An 18,851-nucleotide genomic window follows, 5' to 3' on the forward strand; every position below is an offset into this window, starting at 1 on the left:
AAAAGACAGAGGATAGTGGTGGGAGTTGGAGAACGGCGTGAATGTGCCTCTGGAATGGGAAGACAGTTGTTATCAATATTAGAAATGTATTATAAGGCAATTTCAGGCAACTGTGTTCTTTGCTTCAGTGTGTTCATGCTAGAATTCTTCTAACTGGAACCCAAGAAGCCAGAAGAAAATGGAGAAGTTTAATTTCTTTTTATACATATGTTTGAAGAACATAGGCTGTGCTTGAAGAATGGCAAACAGGGTGTCTGGGGGACAAACAACAGTTTAAAGATCCCATAAATTCAAGACTGAACTTTCTTGTATACTGAACTCAGGAGGGATTTTTTTTCCTAACAGAAGCTTTATTGTTGCTGTCGGCAAAAAACTCAAAACATTCTCAGGACATATCTTCACTTATGTCTATTTAGGGCTTCCAGAAAATGTTACAGTGGAGTAAAATGAATTTTCAGACTGGTAACAAATACAATTCTATTGATTATACCTTGATGCCTCAGGATATATATTCACTTCAATCTGTGTAAGTCTTCCAGAAAATGTTGCACAGGAGTAAAATGAATGTTCAGGCTGGTCACAAATACTTTTCCATTGTTTATGACTTAAAATTTTTGGTAGACACCTGGGGTTTTATTCCTTAGGTTTAGAATGTACTGTTTATCCATTTCCATCCTTCATACCTTTCTGGGGAAAATAATTCTCCAAGTCTTGTAGAATTAAGTTTGATTCTCTCTTCTGAGGGTATTTTTCTTTGTCTCTGTGTTTTTAAGAAACTTATTATCTGATACACTCAAAAAATTTATCATCAGTGTGGGACTACACTGGTGAAAAATTCAGCAATGCTTTGTTGCAATTTGAATCAAACCCCATTAGCAGACTGCTTCAGCAGGGCTATTACATGTATTGGTGTGTCTGAAGTGCAATAACCTGGAATCAGTTGTAGTGTGTGTACTGCAGCCTGCTGGTTCATGGTGCTGTAGGTACTTAGGAGTTATTATTCTGATAATAGGGCACTTACCTTTTTTTATCATAAACTCATAAACATCTGCTCAAGGGACGGTGCTCTCTTTTTAGCCATTTGCTATTATTGGAAGTAGTAGAAGTCTCTTCTTTCTGAATGGGTTCTTTTCCTTTCTTACTTGACTGAAAGTGGATAGAGGGATGTTCTTTAACATCCCCAGGGCATGCAAGGCTTTTGGAAACCCGGCTTTTACCTCTTGCCTTGAGCATTGGTGTAGTACTAACTGAATTACAATGGGTTGGGCAATTCTGGTATCAAAGAAAGAGTACATCCGGGGCTGGATGAGTAGGAGACCAAAGAACAAATGCGGAGAAGTAATTACCAAGAGGGTGGAAGGGAAGGACATTATGTGAGCAAGAGCCTGGTAAGAGGCCTGTACAGTTCAGGGCTAGCTTTTTTATTCAATGCATTTTGACTCAGGACTGTGAGGCAGGTGTGACTGTTGCTTTTTGGATGAGAAATTTGTGTGAGAAACTCTTGAGTTCAGAGGCTGCAGTTCCAAGACGGAGTCAGTGAGTGGGGGTTAGTCAGACGAATTAAGTCATGTGCTAATCATCTTGGCTTCTGAGTTGAATGATGGTTAGACACCATGGTGATGAACAGTTGTTTGCTCCCAGAGTCCTATGTAGGAAAATATTTGCACAGAAGGAAGAAGGATACCTTTATTTGAAACTTGAATATCTATTTTAAGTTTCAAGAATATATAATTTCTAAGCATTATCCGCCTACTGAACAGCTGCCTTCTATCCTGACAGTGTTGCTTTCTTGAATTCTTCTTAAAGCATAGAATAATAGCACTGGTGGTGTACTAATAGCTGTATCAATACAATTCCCAATATAGATATATTTGCTTTCTTTTTCCAGTCATAAATTGACTGATAATTCTGTCATAGAGAAGAAGGAAAGCCCAAAAGCTGTACATGTTACTTGTATATTCCAGTATTCCAGTGCCTTTCTGTTGCCATTCACAGGATTTGAAAAGCTGTTCCATTGACCAAAAACATCTTTGCAGCTCAAGGAAACAATCCCAGTCCAAGAGCAGGAAAAGCACCCTCTGCCACTCAGTATAGTGACATGTTTTGCATTTAAAACACATACATCGTAGTTAATTAGTCCCCTAATGGTTGGTTTAGAAGCCCTCTTGATTTTGTACCAAGAAGCAGGTGTCAAAATTAAGAAAGAGTGTGTTGTTGAGACAGCAGAACAGACATTGTCTGTTCTTTGTTTGTCTGTATTGTTAATTAAGGTGTCTGTCTGATTCAGGCTTTTGCCCTGCAATTCAGGCGCAGTCTCTGCAGGCAGAGAGAGACCTTTTCCAGGGAAGGAATAATGAAGCTGCCTGGGCAAATTATCTGGGCATAGTGGGGAAACAGTGTGGGTGGAGGTGGGGGGTTTCCTCTGGAGTCGCAAGGCAGAGCCAAGTCTTGGAGGTGATAGGGGGCTGTAGGGTTCTGTGTGTCATGGCTTGAGCATCCTGCAACCCAGGGTGTCCTGGACTACTGCGAGGCTTGCAGAGGGATAAATCCACTGTGCAAGGTCTCTGGAGGTTGTAGGGATGTTAAACATGTTTTTGATTAGAATTCCTCCATTTGTCCAAACTTGCATTATAAAGCCTCATTTGATGCTCCTGCAATGCTTGCATTAAGGCTAGTTTTAATTGGTTCTTAATTTCCTTGAAGTCAGAAAGGTCAGGGTAGAGTTGATTTCTTTGGATCATGACAGATCTCAGAATTCCAGCTAGGAAAGGCAAATTGTTCCGTTTGGTCTTTCCCAATTTCCCAGTAGTTTTCTGTAGTTCTGCATATAAAGCATAGAGTCCGTCTCCATCCTCAGGAGACCTAGTTCTATTAAAGCTGAATAGCATTTCTTATCTGAAGTTCAAAGCATAGCCCCTGGTATCATTTCAGTTTCATATTCCTTTAATAAATGTTAGGTGCATCACCAGTGAGTAGAAACAGCAGGGACTGTGTAATTAATTCCAGTATTTTTTATTTCATTTCATCTTAAGCCAACAACAGGAAACTCTGGGGCATGTACTTTTTATTGTACTAAATGAAATACTGAACATCAAGCCTCTAGCAAGGAAAATGAAAAAGTACTCAGGTAATGTAAAATTATGTCTTGTTTCACACCCAGGTCATTAATAACACTCTTTGGTATGCAGCGTCCTTAATGAACTTCTGACACTTCAGTGGTTACAGTCTATTGCAAACTGAAACTCTATTTATTCTCTGTGGTTATGTACTGCTGGGTCCTTTGTGTGTGTGTGTGTGTGTGTGTGTGTGTGTGCATGTGTTCATTTTTCATATTTAGTCACTACTTGCTGAAACAGTTTTGTATGCAAAACTGTAGTTCCTTATAGCAAGGGTACTTCAGATACCATATTTGCTCACTTCTGGAAGAAAACAGTTTCATGTATTCTTTGTGGATTGATGTTTCCCTTTGTGTACACCTTGTACCTGCTTTAATACATATTTTGAGGTAATTTAATATTTGGTGAATACCTGAATTGAGGACATTTTTCCTGGGACTAAGCTTACTTTAATTAAACTATCCTGGAGAAGAAAAACAAACGAAAGTATATTACATCAAACAGAAAGGTTATGATTGAATGAGTTCACAGGACTTTGTACTGGTTTAACTTAATCTGACTTTAGATCATAATTTGAAATTGCTGCAGACAGGGTATAGAGAGGACTGTGTGCAATCCTGAGCTCCTGCTTTTCATTTCACACCTGAGTTACCTGCCCTGTTAGCTCACATTGGTGCTTTTATTGATGCATGTCTCACATCTGACACAGTAGTCAATTTCTAAATTTTGACAGTAAAAGTTATTGTAACAATTGAGTAGGAAGTATTTGGTGATGGGAGTACTCTTATCTCATAATTATATGATCTTGGAAAATTTTTAAGAGGTATGCAAGCAACCAGAGGCTTCTCTTTTGTCAGATGGAGTTGACTACCTGTGCAGTTACAGACTCTGTGCCTGGCTCTTTTGTTTCCAGCTGCTGGACACTGTGGTAGCACTACATGCTTATAATGGCCCAGGTTTTGAGCTGTTGAGTTTGCTCTCTTACAGGTATTTGTTGTAGTTAATATACCTATGCAGTTCTAGAATTATTTGAGTTGTCTCTGTGTGAACTGATAAAATAGAATGGCATCCAGAGAGGCACTTAGTGTTTCTGCAGCTTGGTGCCTGATCCTAGCAGGGTGGTTCCACGCAGCAGGAGATGTAGATTTGCAGTGACTCTGAGCTCAGCAGGGAGCTTTGTGACACACATGGGTAGAAAATGCCGACAGTGGAGACCCATCTGAGTTTCTCTTGTGTGGTGCTGAAATGCAGCACTGAGACAAGCTCATAGGTACTCTTTGTAATGGAGATGCTAGGTGCTCTTCTTAGCACTTGCCTAAGCAGGGATTTTTTTTGTTCATAGCAAAGTGATGAGAGCAGAGGCCATGCTATTAATTTAAGAACCTCATTCCTGGCTGTTCCTCAGCTGTAAGGATATTAAATAGATATTTTGTTAGAAGGGCAATCTGATCCCAGATTGTAGAGGAAATACCCCCTCTGCCTCCAAATGGTCTAAGTTCTCTGTGTATATTGGAACATGGGGAACAGAGTGTGAACGTCAGTATCAGGAGCCATCATGTGAAGGGTAACTTGTAGCTTTGATCCCCCTGTCCATATTCAGTGAGACATGATTTTGTGTTTGTTCCTGATGAGCATTGTGTATTTTCTGGTGCACAGGAGCAGCAGAGAAGAGCTCAAAGCATGGAGCTGAAGATCGGACCCAGAATTTCATCATGGCCATGAAGGATCGCATGAAAATCCGGGAGCGGAACAAGCCTGAGATCTTCGACTTGATCAGAGATGTGTTTTGTGAGAGCAAAATGACACATGCTCAGCAGATGAAGACAGTGAAACAGAGCGTGCTGGATGGTACCTCAAAATGGTCAGCAAAGATCACGATCACTGGTGAGTGGGATAGTCATGGGTTCACTTGGTCTCACCTGGGAGCCTCAAGTAAGAGAGTTGGTGTGAAATTATAACATAGAGGAAGGGCTTCTCTGACCTCTGTGTCTTTCTGCTGAGTGCACATACAGATAGCAGGTGCAGATACCCCTGTTGCAGGTGCTGTAGTGCACCATGAGCTGAGGCTCATTAGAAATGCTCTCTGAGACTCATCAGAATTGCTCTCATGAGGGATATTCCTGTTTCTCTGCCCATTATGAGCTGATACTTCAGGTGGTGGTAGGATACATTGTCTTGTTGCAAGGTGGTGGTAACCCTTCTGTTTTCCTTTCAGTGGTGTGTGCTCAGGGTCTGCAGGCCAAAGACAAGACCGGGTCCAGTGATCCATATGTAACTGTTCAAGTGGGTAAAACAAAGAAGAGGACAAAAACGATCTTTGGGAATCTGAACCCTGTATGGGAAGAGAAGTTTTACTTGTAAGTGCTCTGACAAGGACTCTCAGGCCCATGTCGCAACCCCCCCTGTTTGTATGATCTGTGCTTTGATAGCTGTGTCTTCTCTCTCTGTACTCATTCCCACATCAGCTGTAATCTGAGATGGTTCTGTTTTTGCTCAGCATTGATTGTGTGTGGAGAGGTGACATCTCTAACAGTGTACCTAGTGCACACCTATTTATCTCATCTGTCTTCTTTGTGTATATACAAATTGTCTGCTTTATGAACACTTCTATACTGATGTTCCGAGAGAATGCTAAAGGGAAAGGAAAATATTTAAATAAGCAGCTATTGTTCCTGGCTAAAAAAATTCCTTTAATATGAGAGTAAAATTTGTGTAAAAGACTAAGAAAACTTCTGTGGCCTATTTCTGGGAACTGCTACTGGTGTTTGGCAACCAAATTTAAAGGTAATTAGTTTTCAGTTGTCTGAGACACCAGCAGCCTGTTCTTTCAGTTTTGGAACATCAATGTAACAATAACTCAAAGGAGTTATTGTTATGAGAGACAGCTTCCAAGATTACCAATGTATTGAGGTCTGAATTTAAAGCAAAGTCTGGAGGCACAATTCTTTAGATAACATTGTTCCATCCTGCTTTTATTCAATAAGTAATCTGTACCCTCAATTTGTCATTGAAGAAGTTAAAAACCAAAACGGAGACATGAAATTCAACAACTGTTTTCTGAAGATTCTGGCTGATCTCATTCAACATCAACAATCTTTATTTATTTTAATGTGTAAGCTCTTCCATTGTACCATCTCTCTCCTTCCTTTCTTTTCCTCTCTGTTCTTTCCTAAGCTGCTTGGGGGGGAGCTCTCTCTGCAAAGTGTAATTTGTGTTTTAAAATCAGTTTCATATCAGTCTTTACAATATTTGTAAAGACTTTTCATATTTGTCTTTACAAGGTACAGTAGAAACAAAATTATTTTTAAGCAGTTTTGAGCTTCTCATTAATGTCAGAAAAATCCTACTGCTATTTTGAGTGAGTAAGCCCGTGGATTTATTCTCAGTTTAATCCAAGGTAACATTTCTGCTTGCTAAGTAGTAAGAATGCTTAGGTGCCATTTGGATACCTCCAGTCACAATAGCAGCAAGTCTGTGTGGGAGCCTTAGGGACCTTGATTTACCACACCAAGTAGTTACCATGGTTTTTGCAGTGTGCTCCCTTCTAATTTTAGGAGCCTCAGCAAATACTCTGTTTAAAAATAGATAGCAGAGTGTGATAAATGTCACCATTTTTACGGTGACACTGTTTAGCCTTAATAGCCATGTCTGTGATTCAGCAGATAACATTCTCTTGGGCATTAGAGTTGATGCTACTTGCTGTCTTGCCTGTGGTGGTTGCCTTCCTTGCCTTGGAAAAGCAGGAGGAGATGAAGGGAATGAGCACAGATTCCACCCTGATGGCTGGAGAGCATTCAGTACTGCAATCAGTGTGTTGTTTCATTAGTAGATGTCAAAGCTCACCTTCTGCTGGCTGAGGAGAGAGTAATTTAGAAGCATGTGCAGCACCAGTTTTTTAGACACCTGTGTTTCTATTTTGCATTTATGGATCTTTTTGAAGCTTACAGCTCTTTAGGTTCTAAAATTTTCTAACCCATAATCAAATGGAAATTTAAATCAACACATTCAGGCCAAAAATACCCATTACATACCAGGCTTTTTTAGAAGAGATTGTCAGGTCAATCAAGAGATTGTCAAATTTTAGGGGGTTGGATGGGGAGGTGTCTTTGATTCTTGAAATGAGGTTAATTTCTTGTAGTGAGAGAAAGGTGTGCTGGTAGTTCCTGAAAGCCTTGCAGTAGACATAAGAAAGCTTTGATGTTCAGAATGGTTAAACAATTAAAAAGGAGCAAGATGTGTAAGTAGAGAGGTCAGGGCAGTTACTAATGTGTGTGTCAGTAGTGCTGGCTTGGTGGACTTGTTTGTTGCTGATGTTCATATGGTGCCTAGTGCCTTCTGTGTGATCACTACTCCAGTGTGTTTTCAAAGGTTGAATGTAGAGCCAGAAATCTGTGTGCATCAGTCGTTAAAATCATAACACTGTTATTATAACCATGGCATGAGTGAAGGCACACATTGTACAAATTAGTGATACAATTCTTTCTACAAGCTCAGTGAAGTTTATTAAAAACAGTTTAGATAGGTTTGAAAATGTTTATGTCTCTGGTATTTTAAATAGGGGTGTTTGTGCTTATTTACAGTGATTGATAGAAAAGTATATGAAGTTAAATATCTCTCCCTAAAAGTGGCTTTATTCATTTTCCATGTATTTTCTGAAAAAAAAAAAAAAAAGAAGTGGTAGGTTTGACCCAATTCTAAAGTCCAGATTTAGAATCATATTGTAGGAAAAGGCAAAGTTCAAAATGCTTTGGGTTTCCATTATAAGTGCTTTTTAGGTCATTACTAGCCTGTGTAGCTGTAGGCATCTGCTTTGATTAATCACCAGTTCTTGCAGTGTATTCATGTTGCCTGAGCAAGCAATTTGCAGGCTGTTTCTTTCTGAAAATCATCTCTTTGTATATTTACATCTATAGCTTTAGGAAATAGGTTGTTATGGAGAGATTTTTGTATATTTCATCAGCGTTTGAAGACCTTTGAAAACATAAGGTGTTGATTTTTCTGCTCTGTTCAAAGTGTTGCAGGCTTGATGCAGGCTCTGCATATGTGGTGCTTGGCAGCAGGAAGCTTGGTGGGGAACTCCAGCCACTGCTGTAGCATAATGTTCTGTGAACATGCACTGAGGAAACCCTGCTTTCCTTGGATTTACATCCCCTTTCCTCCTGCAGTAAATCCTGATTTCTTTCCTCTAGTTGTGATGAGGCAGGCTTATAGATGTCCTCCTCCATTTGCTGTGTACTTTTCTCCCCATGCCCTCAGCTGTCTTGTCTTGCCTGTAGCTCTGGCTGGACAGAAGGCAGCATGTGTCCTGCCTGCAGCTGGATTCTGAGGTGTCTGTAGTGGTTGGTCCATGAGAACCAGCTGGCTGCAAGCTTTCCAGGGACAGCAGCTGGTATGGGTTTCTCTTCTCAATCTAGCTATTGTTTTGTTTTTTTCACAAAACCTATTGGAACATAAAAGCTTTCATAACAAGTCTGCATAACTCTTGTTTCCTTAGGAAGCAGTCCAGTAATATTAGAAGGAAGCTATTTTTGCCATATTCAGTGCAATTAAAACAAGACAGTAATTCCCCATTTAGACATTTTTTAGACTGTCAGTGGAAATTACAGGGTTCCTGGAATCTTTTTTTTTCTGCAAAGGCTGAGCTGAGCATGGTTTTGCATGGGTTACAGTAGGAGACAGTGCTTAGGAGGATAAAGCTGACCACAGGGCAATTTCAGTTTTAAAGGGATAGCTCTGGGGTTGTTTGGAGTCTGCTTGTCCATACCTTTTGTTCAGGGAATGCCATAGTCTTTAAAGACTGTGAGTACTAAATGTAACTGTTCTTTCTGGCGTAGGTGCAAAATTACTTGTTCATTTTACAGTAATATCCCCTTTAGGTTGTATGGTCTGAGTACAGCTGTGTTTGAAGCTTTGAGTGGTGGGTGTGAAGTCATTTGCCTGGAACAGATTACATTGTCTCTGAACAGGTTGCAAGAGGCATGTTTATTCTTTCTCACTGCAGAAGAATAACTGAGTTAAAATGAATGCAGGGCCTCCTGCTAGCAGACAGCAAATATTTTACTGTTCAGAGCCCACATGATATACATACCTGTTAATCCTTTGGGAATGGTGCTACTCTCAACTAACCACTGGCTGGTTATCCAAAGGCTTCTGTTTGGTCTCAGATTTTTCCTTTTAGCTGCTGAGCAAGTTGTCAAGCTCAACACCTTTCAGTTATCTCTGTGTTTATATGTGCTGTTCCAGAGCTGTATTTTAGACTTCCCCTTCTGAGATCACTGTGTTTATAACAATTGTAACTTTCCCCCCTTAGACTCCCTTCACTGTGTGGCAGAGGCCATCCAGTTTGTCTTGCTTTCTTTAATCTCCGGGTACTGCATATACTGAAACTGGCACTCTGATAAAATCTCACTTGTTCCCCTGCTCAGTTACTAGCATAAGACTTAAATCTGAATGCAGACCTGATGCCTCGTGGCAAGCACCAGCTGGAAAGCTGAGTTAATGTAGCTAGTGATGTAAAATGCAGAATCACTTTATCTGCTCTTTGTAGTTAGAAGAGCTGCACCATTAATTTGTAAGTTGGTGTTGTAACATTGGGTAACAGCAAATGATTGTACTTGTTCTCCTAAGAAAAAAGGTTCATGATAGTAAGAAGTGAAAACTCATTTCTTTGTTCTTAGACAGCAACAGCGGGCTCTCAGGGCATATTATTGTGCTGTCATGCTTAACTTAAAAAGTACTGAGGATTTTCCTTCGTTCTCTTTCCACTCTGATTTTGCCTTAGGTATTTTCTCCACTGTCCTTTTTTCTCCCTAAAAGAGGAGTCTTGTCATCATTTAAAAATGAGCCTCTTCTGAGAAGTTTTTGCCTTCCATTCTCGCTGCAGTTGGCCACAACTGAGCTGCCAATTGGACCCTGCAATGTTTTGACACTTCATTTGAACCACATTCGAATCCTCCTGCTTTTTCAGTTGTACCATTTCCCAAAATAACTTTTTTTCTGCTCCTCCTCTGTATGTTGTTGCAACTTTTTACTGGTCTTTCACGTACTGGTTGCTACAACTACTGCTTCCTCTCTCATTTTCCACAAAATCACTACCTTTTTTTAGACTTTGCTCCTCAGAAGCAGAATTGTACTCTTCAAATGATCACAGGTCCTAAAATCTTGCTGATCTGTTCTCTCTTTTGCATTTTCCCACCTCTGGTACTCTCATCCATTATTTCTGCAAGCAGCTCTACACTTTCTTCTTTCTCTATCTCTACCATTGTATGAAATATCCCCTGCACATGTGGAACTTTACAGACCCTTCTTTGGAACTGTGTCAGCAGGAAGGAAACTGCTCGCAGAATATGAATGCACAGACGACTTTTGAACCATAAATACTTTTGGTTCAATACCAAAAAAAAACCCCAAAATAAAATAAAACTACTTAATTCTGGGCCTGACTGACCTATGTTAAAATCTGCAAAATATTGTTGCTTCCTCTGGTCTTTTACTTTCCTTGTCTGTTGTTGCATAAACCTACGTGTTGTGTTTTGTCTTTATTAGCCTGTCAACTCTACAGGCTAAAATTAGCAAATTCAGCACAAATATTGTTGGGGTTTTTGTTTCAAAGAATGAATCATTGGCTCAGAAGTAGTATTCTGCTCATTTTTTGACACTTCTCCTTTTTCTTTCTTTCCACATTTTGAAGGAGATGAGGCACAGTCAATGACCTGTCCCAGACCCCTGACATCATCCAAGCCCATCTGGCCCAGCCTTTACAGACTGGCAGAGATCTCAGAACTAAGAATCATTTCCTACAATTTTTTTTTTCAGAAGTTGGAGCTACATTAGAGGGATACAAATTACTAACTTTGTGGGAGGAACTATAGTGTAAATTCAACAGTTGCTTGTTCTGTTTAGCCACCAATATACTAATTACTATGTGTGTGGGCATGTCACTGTGTGAGCAGACCAGAATTAACCACAGCTTCGTGTGCTCTCGTGCTTCCCCTCAGCTGGGCATGGGAAGAGACCCAAATATTGACAGTGCAGGGGACGTGTGTGGGTGCTGGGGCTTTGGTGCTGTGTAAGACTAAAGGGGAATGTGGCAAAATAGATCGAGGTAGAGAGTGGGATACTGAGTAAGTCAGCATAACCAGGCTCAGCTGCTTCCAGTGCAGCAAGAACTGGCTTAAGGCAGAAAATCTTAATGGAAAAAAAAAATCTGATTTTAATTTTTCTTTTAGATTTTGTATGCTGTTTCTGGAAAATGTTACTTCATTTGGTAGCTTGAAGTGTAAAAGTAGGTGCTTTTATGAAAATGGCACCACTCCAAACACTGAGACAATATGGGTAGAAAATAAAGGGTTTGAGCCATGTACATAGCAAACCTGGTTTCCATTCTCTTGATCTCTGAAATGGACCTGAAAGCATTTGGTAATTTCTTCCTTTTGGTGGGGTCATAGAGTGTTTCTTTTCTCTGCATCCTCTTGGGAAAAGCTGTGAGAGCTCCGCTGTAGGAGGGTGGACAGACATATTTGTGCACACAGTGAAATCAAGCTTCATAAAAACATAACAAGAAGTGGGGCAGACATCTTAAGAAATATGCCAGCTCCTGTATTAATGATGGGGAGAGCTTCTAGCAGCCGAGCTTGTAAGCCACAGTCTTATGCAGTCGTGTCACTGTCGCAAATTGGAAGCTATTTATCATTAATTAGAAAATTCTTTCCTGTCAGCAAGCCCAAGTCTTCCAACATTCATGAATGTGTTTTAAGGTGCTCACTGAAAAGTGAACTGGTTTTGACACAGCTGTGTTGCTTCACCAAATCAAGGACTATGGTTCTACAGACTTAACCTTTTGATGGTAAGCTACCAGCTCAAGGCTTTCAGCTGCAGTAAGCAAGTGGTAAAGTTCACTCTCTGGCATGGCACCAGCACAAAGAAAGCAAGGTGAACCATCTCTTCAAAACAACAAGGAAAGGTGTGGTAAAATAGAAGCTTTAGTAGCTCAGTAAATGCCATTGGAAGGCTTCCTGTAGGATGTTGCAGTGAGTTATGCTGCTGTCTTTCCATGAAGGATGATAGTCAGCCACCTCAGGAGCAGGGCATGATGTGTGTGAGGCTGCTTAAGTTAGATTTAGGTTTCAACAGTGAACGTTTTCCTTAAGGAAAGACAATTGGAAGCAAATAAAAAAGACTGAAGTGGTCTTAGCAAAGAGCTGTCATCTTCTGTCTGAAGAAGTCAGGAGTTAACTTATGGATGCTTGGTAAATGGCTCTGTGTCTCAGTTGTGTTTTGAGGCACCCATGCATTTCTGAACACTGAGCCTCTACAATACTGCTAGGCTGTACAGTAGTGCACTGTGTCAGGAAAAGAGGATTTCTTTTACATGCTTAGGCTGTATTGCTGGCAGACATGGTAAAGCACTCGGATAAATTTGAGACCTACAAAGAGCAGCAATTCCAACCGTTCCCTGCTTGTGAACGCTTGTTTGCATGGTTTTGTTGGGAAGACATTCTTGAAGTAAAGGAGGAGGAAGTAAAGGAGGAGGAAGAGGAGAGTGAATATGGGAGACAAACATTGAACCTCTTTTATTCTGAACTCTAAATACAGATTTGATTGCACAGTAAAGGCAGGGAACAGTGATGTGCTCTGCCTCTGATCTGAGCTGCATGGAATTGCCTTTAACCTTGTCCATATAATGCCCAGCTATTCCCCTCTACTGGAAAAATCAGTAGGAGCTGCATGGATGTCTGTTAAACATTGTGCTGAATCACAATGGTGGCAGTAAGAGCCCAGATGGTTTCTTGGCAGAGAGCATGCTCATAACCAGCCACTGCCACATCCTATTGACCAGGCTTAGCAGAGCTCTTCTGACCCATTTCTTCTTTCTCCCTGTTGCTTAGCAACAGATGCAGCATGTTAATGTTAAAAAGGCTGGAAAACAGGCCTTCAGCAGCAGTTGCCTGTTTTCATAGGTTTTATTTGCTTGAGGGTAGACATTTGTAGTGGTTATGGTGAGTAATCACCCTTGTCATGGTCTCATATGAGCATTCAAATTGCTTTATTGTATGCTCTGTAAATGAGCAGAGCTGTTATAATACAATTCTGCCCACTTCTGACATCCAAGAGCCTGTTTGGATATACAGAAGGTATCTGAAACACCTGAAAAAGGGGGGAGTCTTTAAATCCTGTCTGTGCATTAAACTGGAGGGTGCTGATTCATCAAACAGTAAACTGTTTCTTTTAATGGAAATGTCTTTATTGATCTGCCCAGAGCACAAAGTATCAGTCTAAGCTGTGAATAATAGGCAGAATCAATTCTAGTAATTAAATACCAATGCTGTAACTACTGTATCACACCCGTTCCCCTCAGGCACTGTGGTGTATCATCTGATTGCAATTTATTATGCATTGCCACACTACTGCTTTGTGGCTGTCTTGAAGAAAGAGATCTACCTCCACCTGAACTATTTAGCCTTTGTTAGAAACCAGCTCAAAGGGTGTTTGTCACAGGTCTTCACTGTGCTAACCTAGAAACTGCATAAAGACAGGCAACCCTTACAGCCTACAGCTGAACAGGAGGTCGTTGATGGTGAGAGCTGTTGAAACCAGTTAGATGATGATTGTCATTTTTTGCGGGGGTGTGTGCTGGCATTAGCCAGCCTAGCTATCCCCTGGCTTCTGTGGGCTTCACAGCAAAACCAGCAGCTGTGAAGAGAATTCCCAAGTTCTGTGAGCTGCTGCTGAGAGTGAGGACAAGCAGCAGAGTCACAGCTGCTCAGGAAGTCAGAAGTTGGTGTTTGAGGTTGGGTCAGGGTTGTCATTCAGCATGCATTTGGAGTATCTGCCATGTCACAGGAGCATTTAGAGTGCACCAACAAGGTGTTGTGCAGTTCATATCAGACACTCCACTTTTGAATAAATACACATTGTTTACACTTTACGAATACATCTCTCTGATGTTGAGGGGTGGGTCAAGAGCAGTACAGAGCACATAAATGTTGGCTGCATTGCACACTCTTAAAATTACATTTTCTCTTGTTTGCAGTGAGTGCCATAATTCCTCTGACCGGATCAAGGTGCGAGTGTGGGACGAAGATGATGACATCAAGTCTCGTGTCAAGCAGAGGCTGAAACGCGAGTCAGATGATTTCCTGGGGCAAACAATCATTGAAGTTCGCACTCTGAGCGGAGAAATGGATGTGTGGTACAACCTTGGTGAGCAGGGCCTTATGCCTGAATATGTGTTATGGTGTTGTTTTGGGAATGTTTGAGAGCACTTGGATGCATATGGACAATTTACAAGAAAGGGGAAAAAAGCTTACATGGGTTCAAGGGTATATGATGCTGCGGCAGAGCAGCTGCAAAGCTGATCCCAATTGAAATGGAGTGCCATGTGCCAGAAAGTTGATGTTTTTTCTTTGTCAGCTATTTAAAAATACAGTGGAAGAAATTCTTGGAGCAAGACTCTATTCTGCCTTTGCTGGAGACACACTGTCCTGTGTTCTTTTTTTTGGTGTCAACACAAGCATTTTACCAGTCTGTAAGAGCTTCAGGTGCGCTGCACTGGGCTGGCAAGTTGTTGAGACCTTTTCCAGTGACTGTTCTAGAAAGTACCAGCGAGCAACCAGATGGTGCTGAGTTGACAGGCACTGTGAACCTGTCATCTCCTAGGAGATCCAAAATATTCTTCCAGCAGTTCACAGGAATTCAGGGCTATGGTGGAGTTAGGGACAAATTGCATATCAGTCAGCCATGTTCTCAGAAAAGGAATGTGTCCTTGGTGGTTCTAGTTCAGTTGACTGAATCCAAGACCCTGTAGCACATTTGCTGGAAGAAAGGGTGTCTTACATCCAAAAATGTGCATAGTTCTAATTAAATGTGTCATATTGAGGGTGTATCATGGCAGTTGCTTTGCTCATGTCTACTTAGTATTATTCAATGTTTTGAAAGAAAAGAGAAAATCTTCACTGCGGTGACTCAGCCCAAGGTTCCAGCAGTTTCTTTTGCCAGTGTTGTCACCCTGAGATGGCTGTGCTCTGAACATGAACAGTGCATATAATTGCTGATGGTTTGCCTTCTAGAGAAGCGAACAGATAAGTCTGCAGTGTCCGGGGCTATTCGCCTGCAAATCAGTGTGGAGATTAAAGGCGAGGAGAAAGTGGCTCCGTATCATGTTCAGTACACTTGCCTTCATGAGGTAAGAAGTGTGAATATCTGTTCATTCTGACTATTGAAAAAGCAATTTTCTGTCTTTCATTTCCTTGAAATGTTCCTCCTTCCCCTAGGTTAGCTTTCTTTACCCTGCCATGCAGTGGTAATCATCAAACTCACATCTGTCAGGGAGGCAAAGGCAGCTTTGAGCTGTGTCTCCAACACTGGGGACTGGCTGGCTCAGCGTGTCCCACTGCCACAGCTGTGCTACTATCAGAGATCAGGCTTTGGTTCCACTCAGAGTCCATGATGAGTTTGAGGTGGAGAAACCTGTGAATTTCCTTGAGTGATGTTTGCAATATGTACTGTATCTCTGTCTTTCTTTAGAGGAAGCATACTAAAATGCATTATGAGTAAGTTCTGATTGAGGGAAAAGTCTCTGTCTTGGGCTGTTGAGTGATGCAGGTATTGGTGGTATAAATTCTTTTGTGCTGCTGCAGTGGTGTGTAGTTATGAACAACTGTTGGGGAACAGAAAATTAACCTGAGGTTTCTGGATACTGATCTGTCTCAGGATGGACTGAGCTAGACAGGCAGTGCTGCAGAAGTTGGGAGAAATCCAAAAATGACTTGCAAGAAAGACTAAAGGGAAAACCCTGTCTTGGAGAGATGCCCAGTCTGTCTGTGTCAAAGAAAAGGCAGGCAGCAGGGTCAGCCTTAAAAGTGCCTGAATAAGGAAGAGTAGTCAGAGCCCTGTATACAAGAATATTCTGAGGTCAGTGAGGGTTAAGCAAATTCATCTTACACAGAGAAGGACAGTTGTATCACTGAGAGGAATGTTCATCTACAGGAATAGCTTATTTATCCAGCCACTGAGCTGGAGGAGCTCTGTGGGTCTTCTGTCCTTACCAGGGAACTCTCTGTAAGATAAATATGAAGCTCAGAAAGTAGGCTGTGTTGTATCCTTCAATACATACTTACCATTTTTCATTTTAGTGATGGCTGCTATTTGGTAAGCTGTTTTGGTTTTGTCCTTTGAACATGCATATTCACTTCCTGCTTTTTTTTTTTTTTTTTTTTTTTTTTGCAAATAGATATCTTTTTAACTATCACTTTTTTCTTTTGTATATTCTAAAATGAAGATGATTTGCAGCAAGAATAATATAATCAGGAAAAATAGTACTGTAAAGCAGAGTCCTCTAGCTACTAATGAGATTGTTAGACTTCTGTGTCACTTACTGTAGGGAGCCACTCTCTGAAAGGCTGATGAACCTGTAAGTGACATGAATTTGAGGATTATTGAGAAGCCCACTGAGCTGAATGTGCAATTTCTGCATAGCAATGATAGCTGAAAACTTTTGCAGTGTTAGATAAAGTGAAAGGTTATGTTGAATAATAATAATGCAAGTGTCTTGTTTTTAGGGGTGATATTAAGGGTATCCTTTTCAGGAAAAGAAATGTTGGGACTGTTCTGTATAATAATAATAATTACAATGGTGATACAGAGCTGTAACATCAGCTAGTTTAAGTAGCTTGTCCATATTAAGGCATTTTCATGATAAGGACAGAAATGCGTAGGTTTTAGGAAAACTAATTAGTCTGTGGTTTCAGTGCACTGAAGCACTCTTCTGTATCATTCACATTGTCTACTGGGTAAAGTTGTAGGTATGCATGTGAAAAATTCAGCTATGAGATTTGTTCAAGAAGAAAAGAAGGTAAAAGCAGAAAGTACAGAGTGGGCAGGGGGGGAAAAGAGGAGGAGAACAAAGAAATTTGTGATAGTGCCACCACATCAGCAGTTCCATGCTCTTCATGAATCTTCTTTAGCGGCTTCAGCAGCCTCACATACAAACTTGCCCTTGTTTTGTTTTTCAGAATCTCTTTCACCATCTCACAGATGTGCAAGGGAATGGGGTGGTGAAGATCCCTGATGCCAAAGGAGATGATGCATGGAAGGTTTATTTTGATGAGACAGCCCAAGAGATTGTGGATGAATTTGCAATGCGTTATGGCATTGAGTCAATATACCAGGCCATGACGTAAGATGCATTTCCTGTGTTCCTTAGTGCAGATAATTGGTGTAACTGATTGATGTAGCTCTCACTGTTTAGCAGATGAAGTGTATCGATAGTGGAAAGCTTGGCAGTGGCAGCTGCTCCTTATGGGTCTTACTGTGAATGGGAAGAGACTTCCTGTCTTTGAATCACTGGTGTCCTCAAAGTCTAAAAATTATTATCTGCCATTTGTGTTTTGAGACTCTCCAATCTCTCTGAGAACTCTTCTGTTAAAAAGGTGTTGCTCAAGGTTCCCACTGAAGGTTTCTGATGATATGAGAAGGGATGAGTTTTTGTGGAAGCATTTTTCGTATATGTCTGTTGTGGCAAATGTTACAGTTCTTTGAAGAGACTAATTTCCCAGGTGCTGCTGATAGCACTTCCAGGAAGTTTGAGTAATGGTGCCACTGATTTGTCCTCCTTGGAGCTGGGTTAATGCAGTTCTGTATCTTCAAAGAACCTTTTCCTTGTCACTATACTTTTACTTGGATTTGGGATTATTCTTCCTCTTAAAGACTAGTATTGCTCTACTTAGCTCATTTCTTATTTCAAATGTAATATAAAATGCAGACAAAAGTGAACTTTTTCACATTAGAAGCTAAAAGTTTCGGGTTATGGGTCCTTAGATGAGTTATGAGCTGTACTTATATCACCTTGCAAGCAGCTTTTCTGCCTGTTGATTTAAGCCAAAATGGAAGAGAATTGGCAGGTTTCTCTGGAGGTCTAGTCACTGCTTATAGCAGGGCTAACTTGAAAGTTGGACTAGGCTGCTCAGGGATGTGAAAAATTTCCAAGGATGAAGGTCAAAGCCTCTCTGATTAGATCCCCATTCCTCACAGCTTCTCTTCTTAAAGCGAAATGAAGCCATTTCATGTGCTTGTATTTACCCAGTGCCTAAATGACCAGTTGTAAGTGTTAAGTAACAAGCATGGTTTTAAACTTGAAGAGGTTAGATTTGGGATAGATAAAAGGACAAAATCTTTTACAGTGAGGGTGGAGAAACAGTGGATGAATAGGCTAGGCTGCCCAGGGAGGTGGTAGATGTCCTACATAACATGGAAGTGTTCAAGGTTACGTTGAATGGGATTTTGAGCAGCCTGGTGTGGTTGGAGCAGTGGGTCCCTGATCACTGGAGAGGTTGGACTAGATGAGCTTTAAAGGTCCCTCCAACCCAAACTGTTCTGTCATTCTATGAGTCCCTCAGGGAGAAAGTTACATTTGTAAAGGGGTTCCCAGATTAGATTAGATTTCTCAGTGAGTATTTCTGCATAAAAATGGCCCATCTCTTCTGCCTCTTGAAATGAACTTGCCATTTCCCGTAATAGAAGACCTCTTAAGCTCCGATTTTTAAATTTTTTTTTTGGACTAACAGATTTTCAAAATTTTTTTAATCATTTCACAAGCCTGGATGCTCCTAGCATAATTCTGAGATTTCCTGGAGGAGGGTTCCCTGCATTTAATGAGAGAACGGGAAAATGCAAATGAATGTGCACACTTCTTGCAGGCTGAATGGGTTAGCCATAAGGAATCAGTGCAGCACAGAA

At 40.9% G+C, this 18,851-nt stretch overlaps 1 protein-coding gene across 15 annotated transcripts in view; it reads left to right on the forward strand.

The window, feature by feature from the left end:
• Positions 1-18,851, forward strand: part of UNC13B (unc-13 homolog B) — a 207,563-nt gene that overhangs the window by 132,265 nt on the left and 56,447 nt on the right. For all 15 annotated transcript variants that reach the window (XM_038125517.1, XM_038125512.1, XM_038125516.1 and 12 more), the window contains 5 exons: positions 4,773-5,000; positions 5,332-5,473; positions 14,149-14,318; positions 15,185-15,300; positions 17,129-17,292. In XM_038125517.1, coding sequence (XP_037981445.1) covers positions 4,773-5,000; positions 5,332-5,473; positions 14,149-14,318; positions 15,185-15,300; positions 17,129-17,292 — 820 coding nt within the window. The remainder of the gene's footprint in view (positions 1-4,772; positions 5,001-5,331; positions 5,474-14,148; positions 14,319-15,184; positions 15,301-17,128; positions 17,293-18,851) is intronic.

The sequence above is a fragment of the Motacilla alba genome, chromosome Z (assembly GCF_015832195.1).
Source record: "Motacilla alba alba isolate MOTALB_02 chromosome Z, Motacilla_alba_V1.0_pri, whole genome shotgun sequence".
Classification (NCBI taxonomy): Eukaryota; Metazoa; Chordata; class Aves; order Passeriformes; family Motacillidae; genus Motacilla; species Motacilla alba.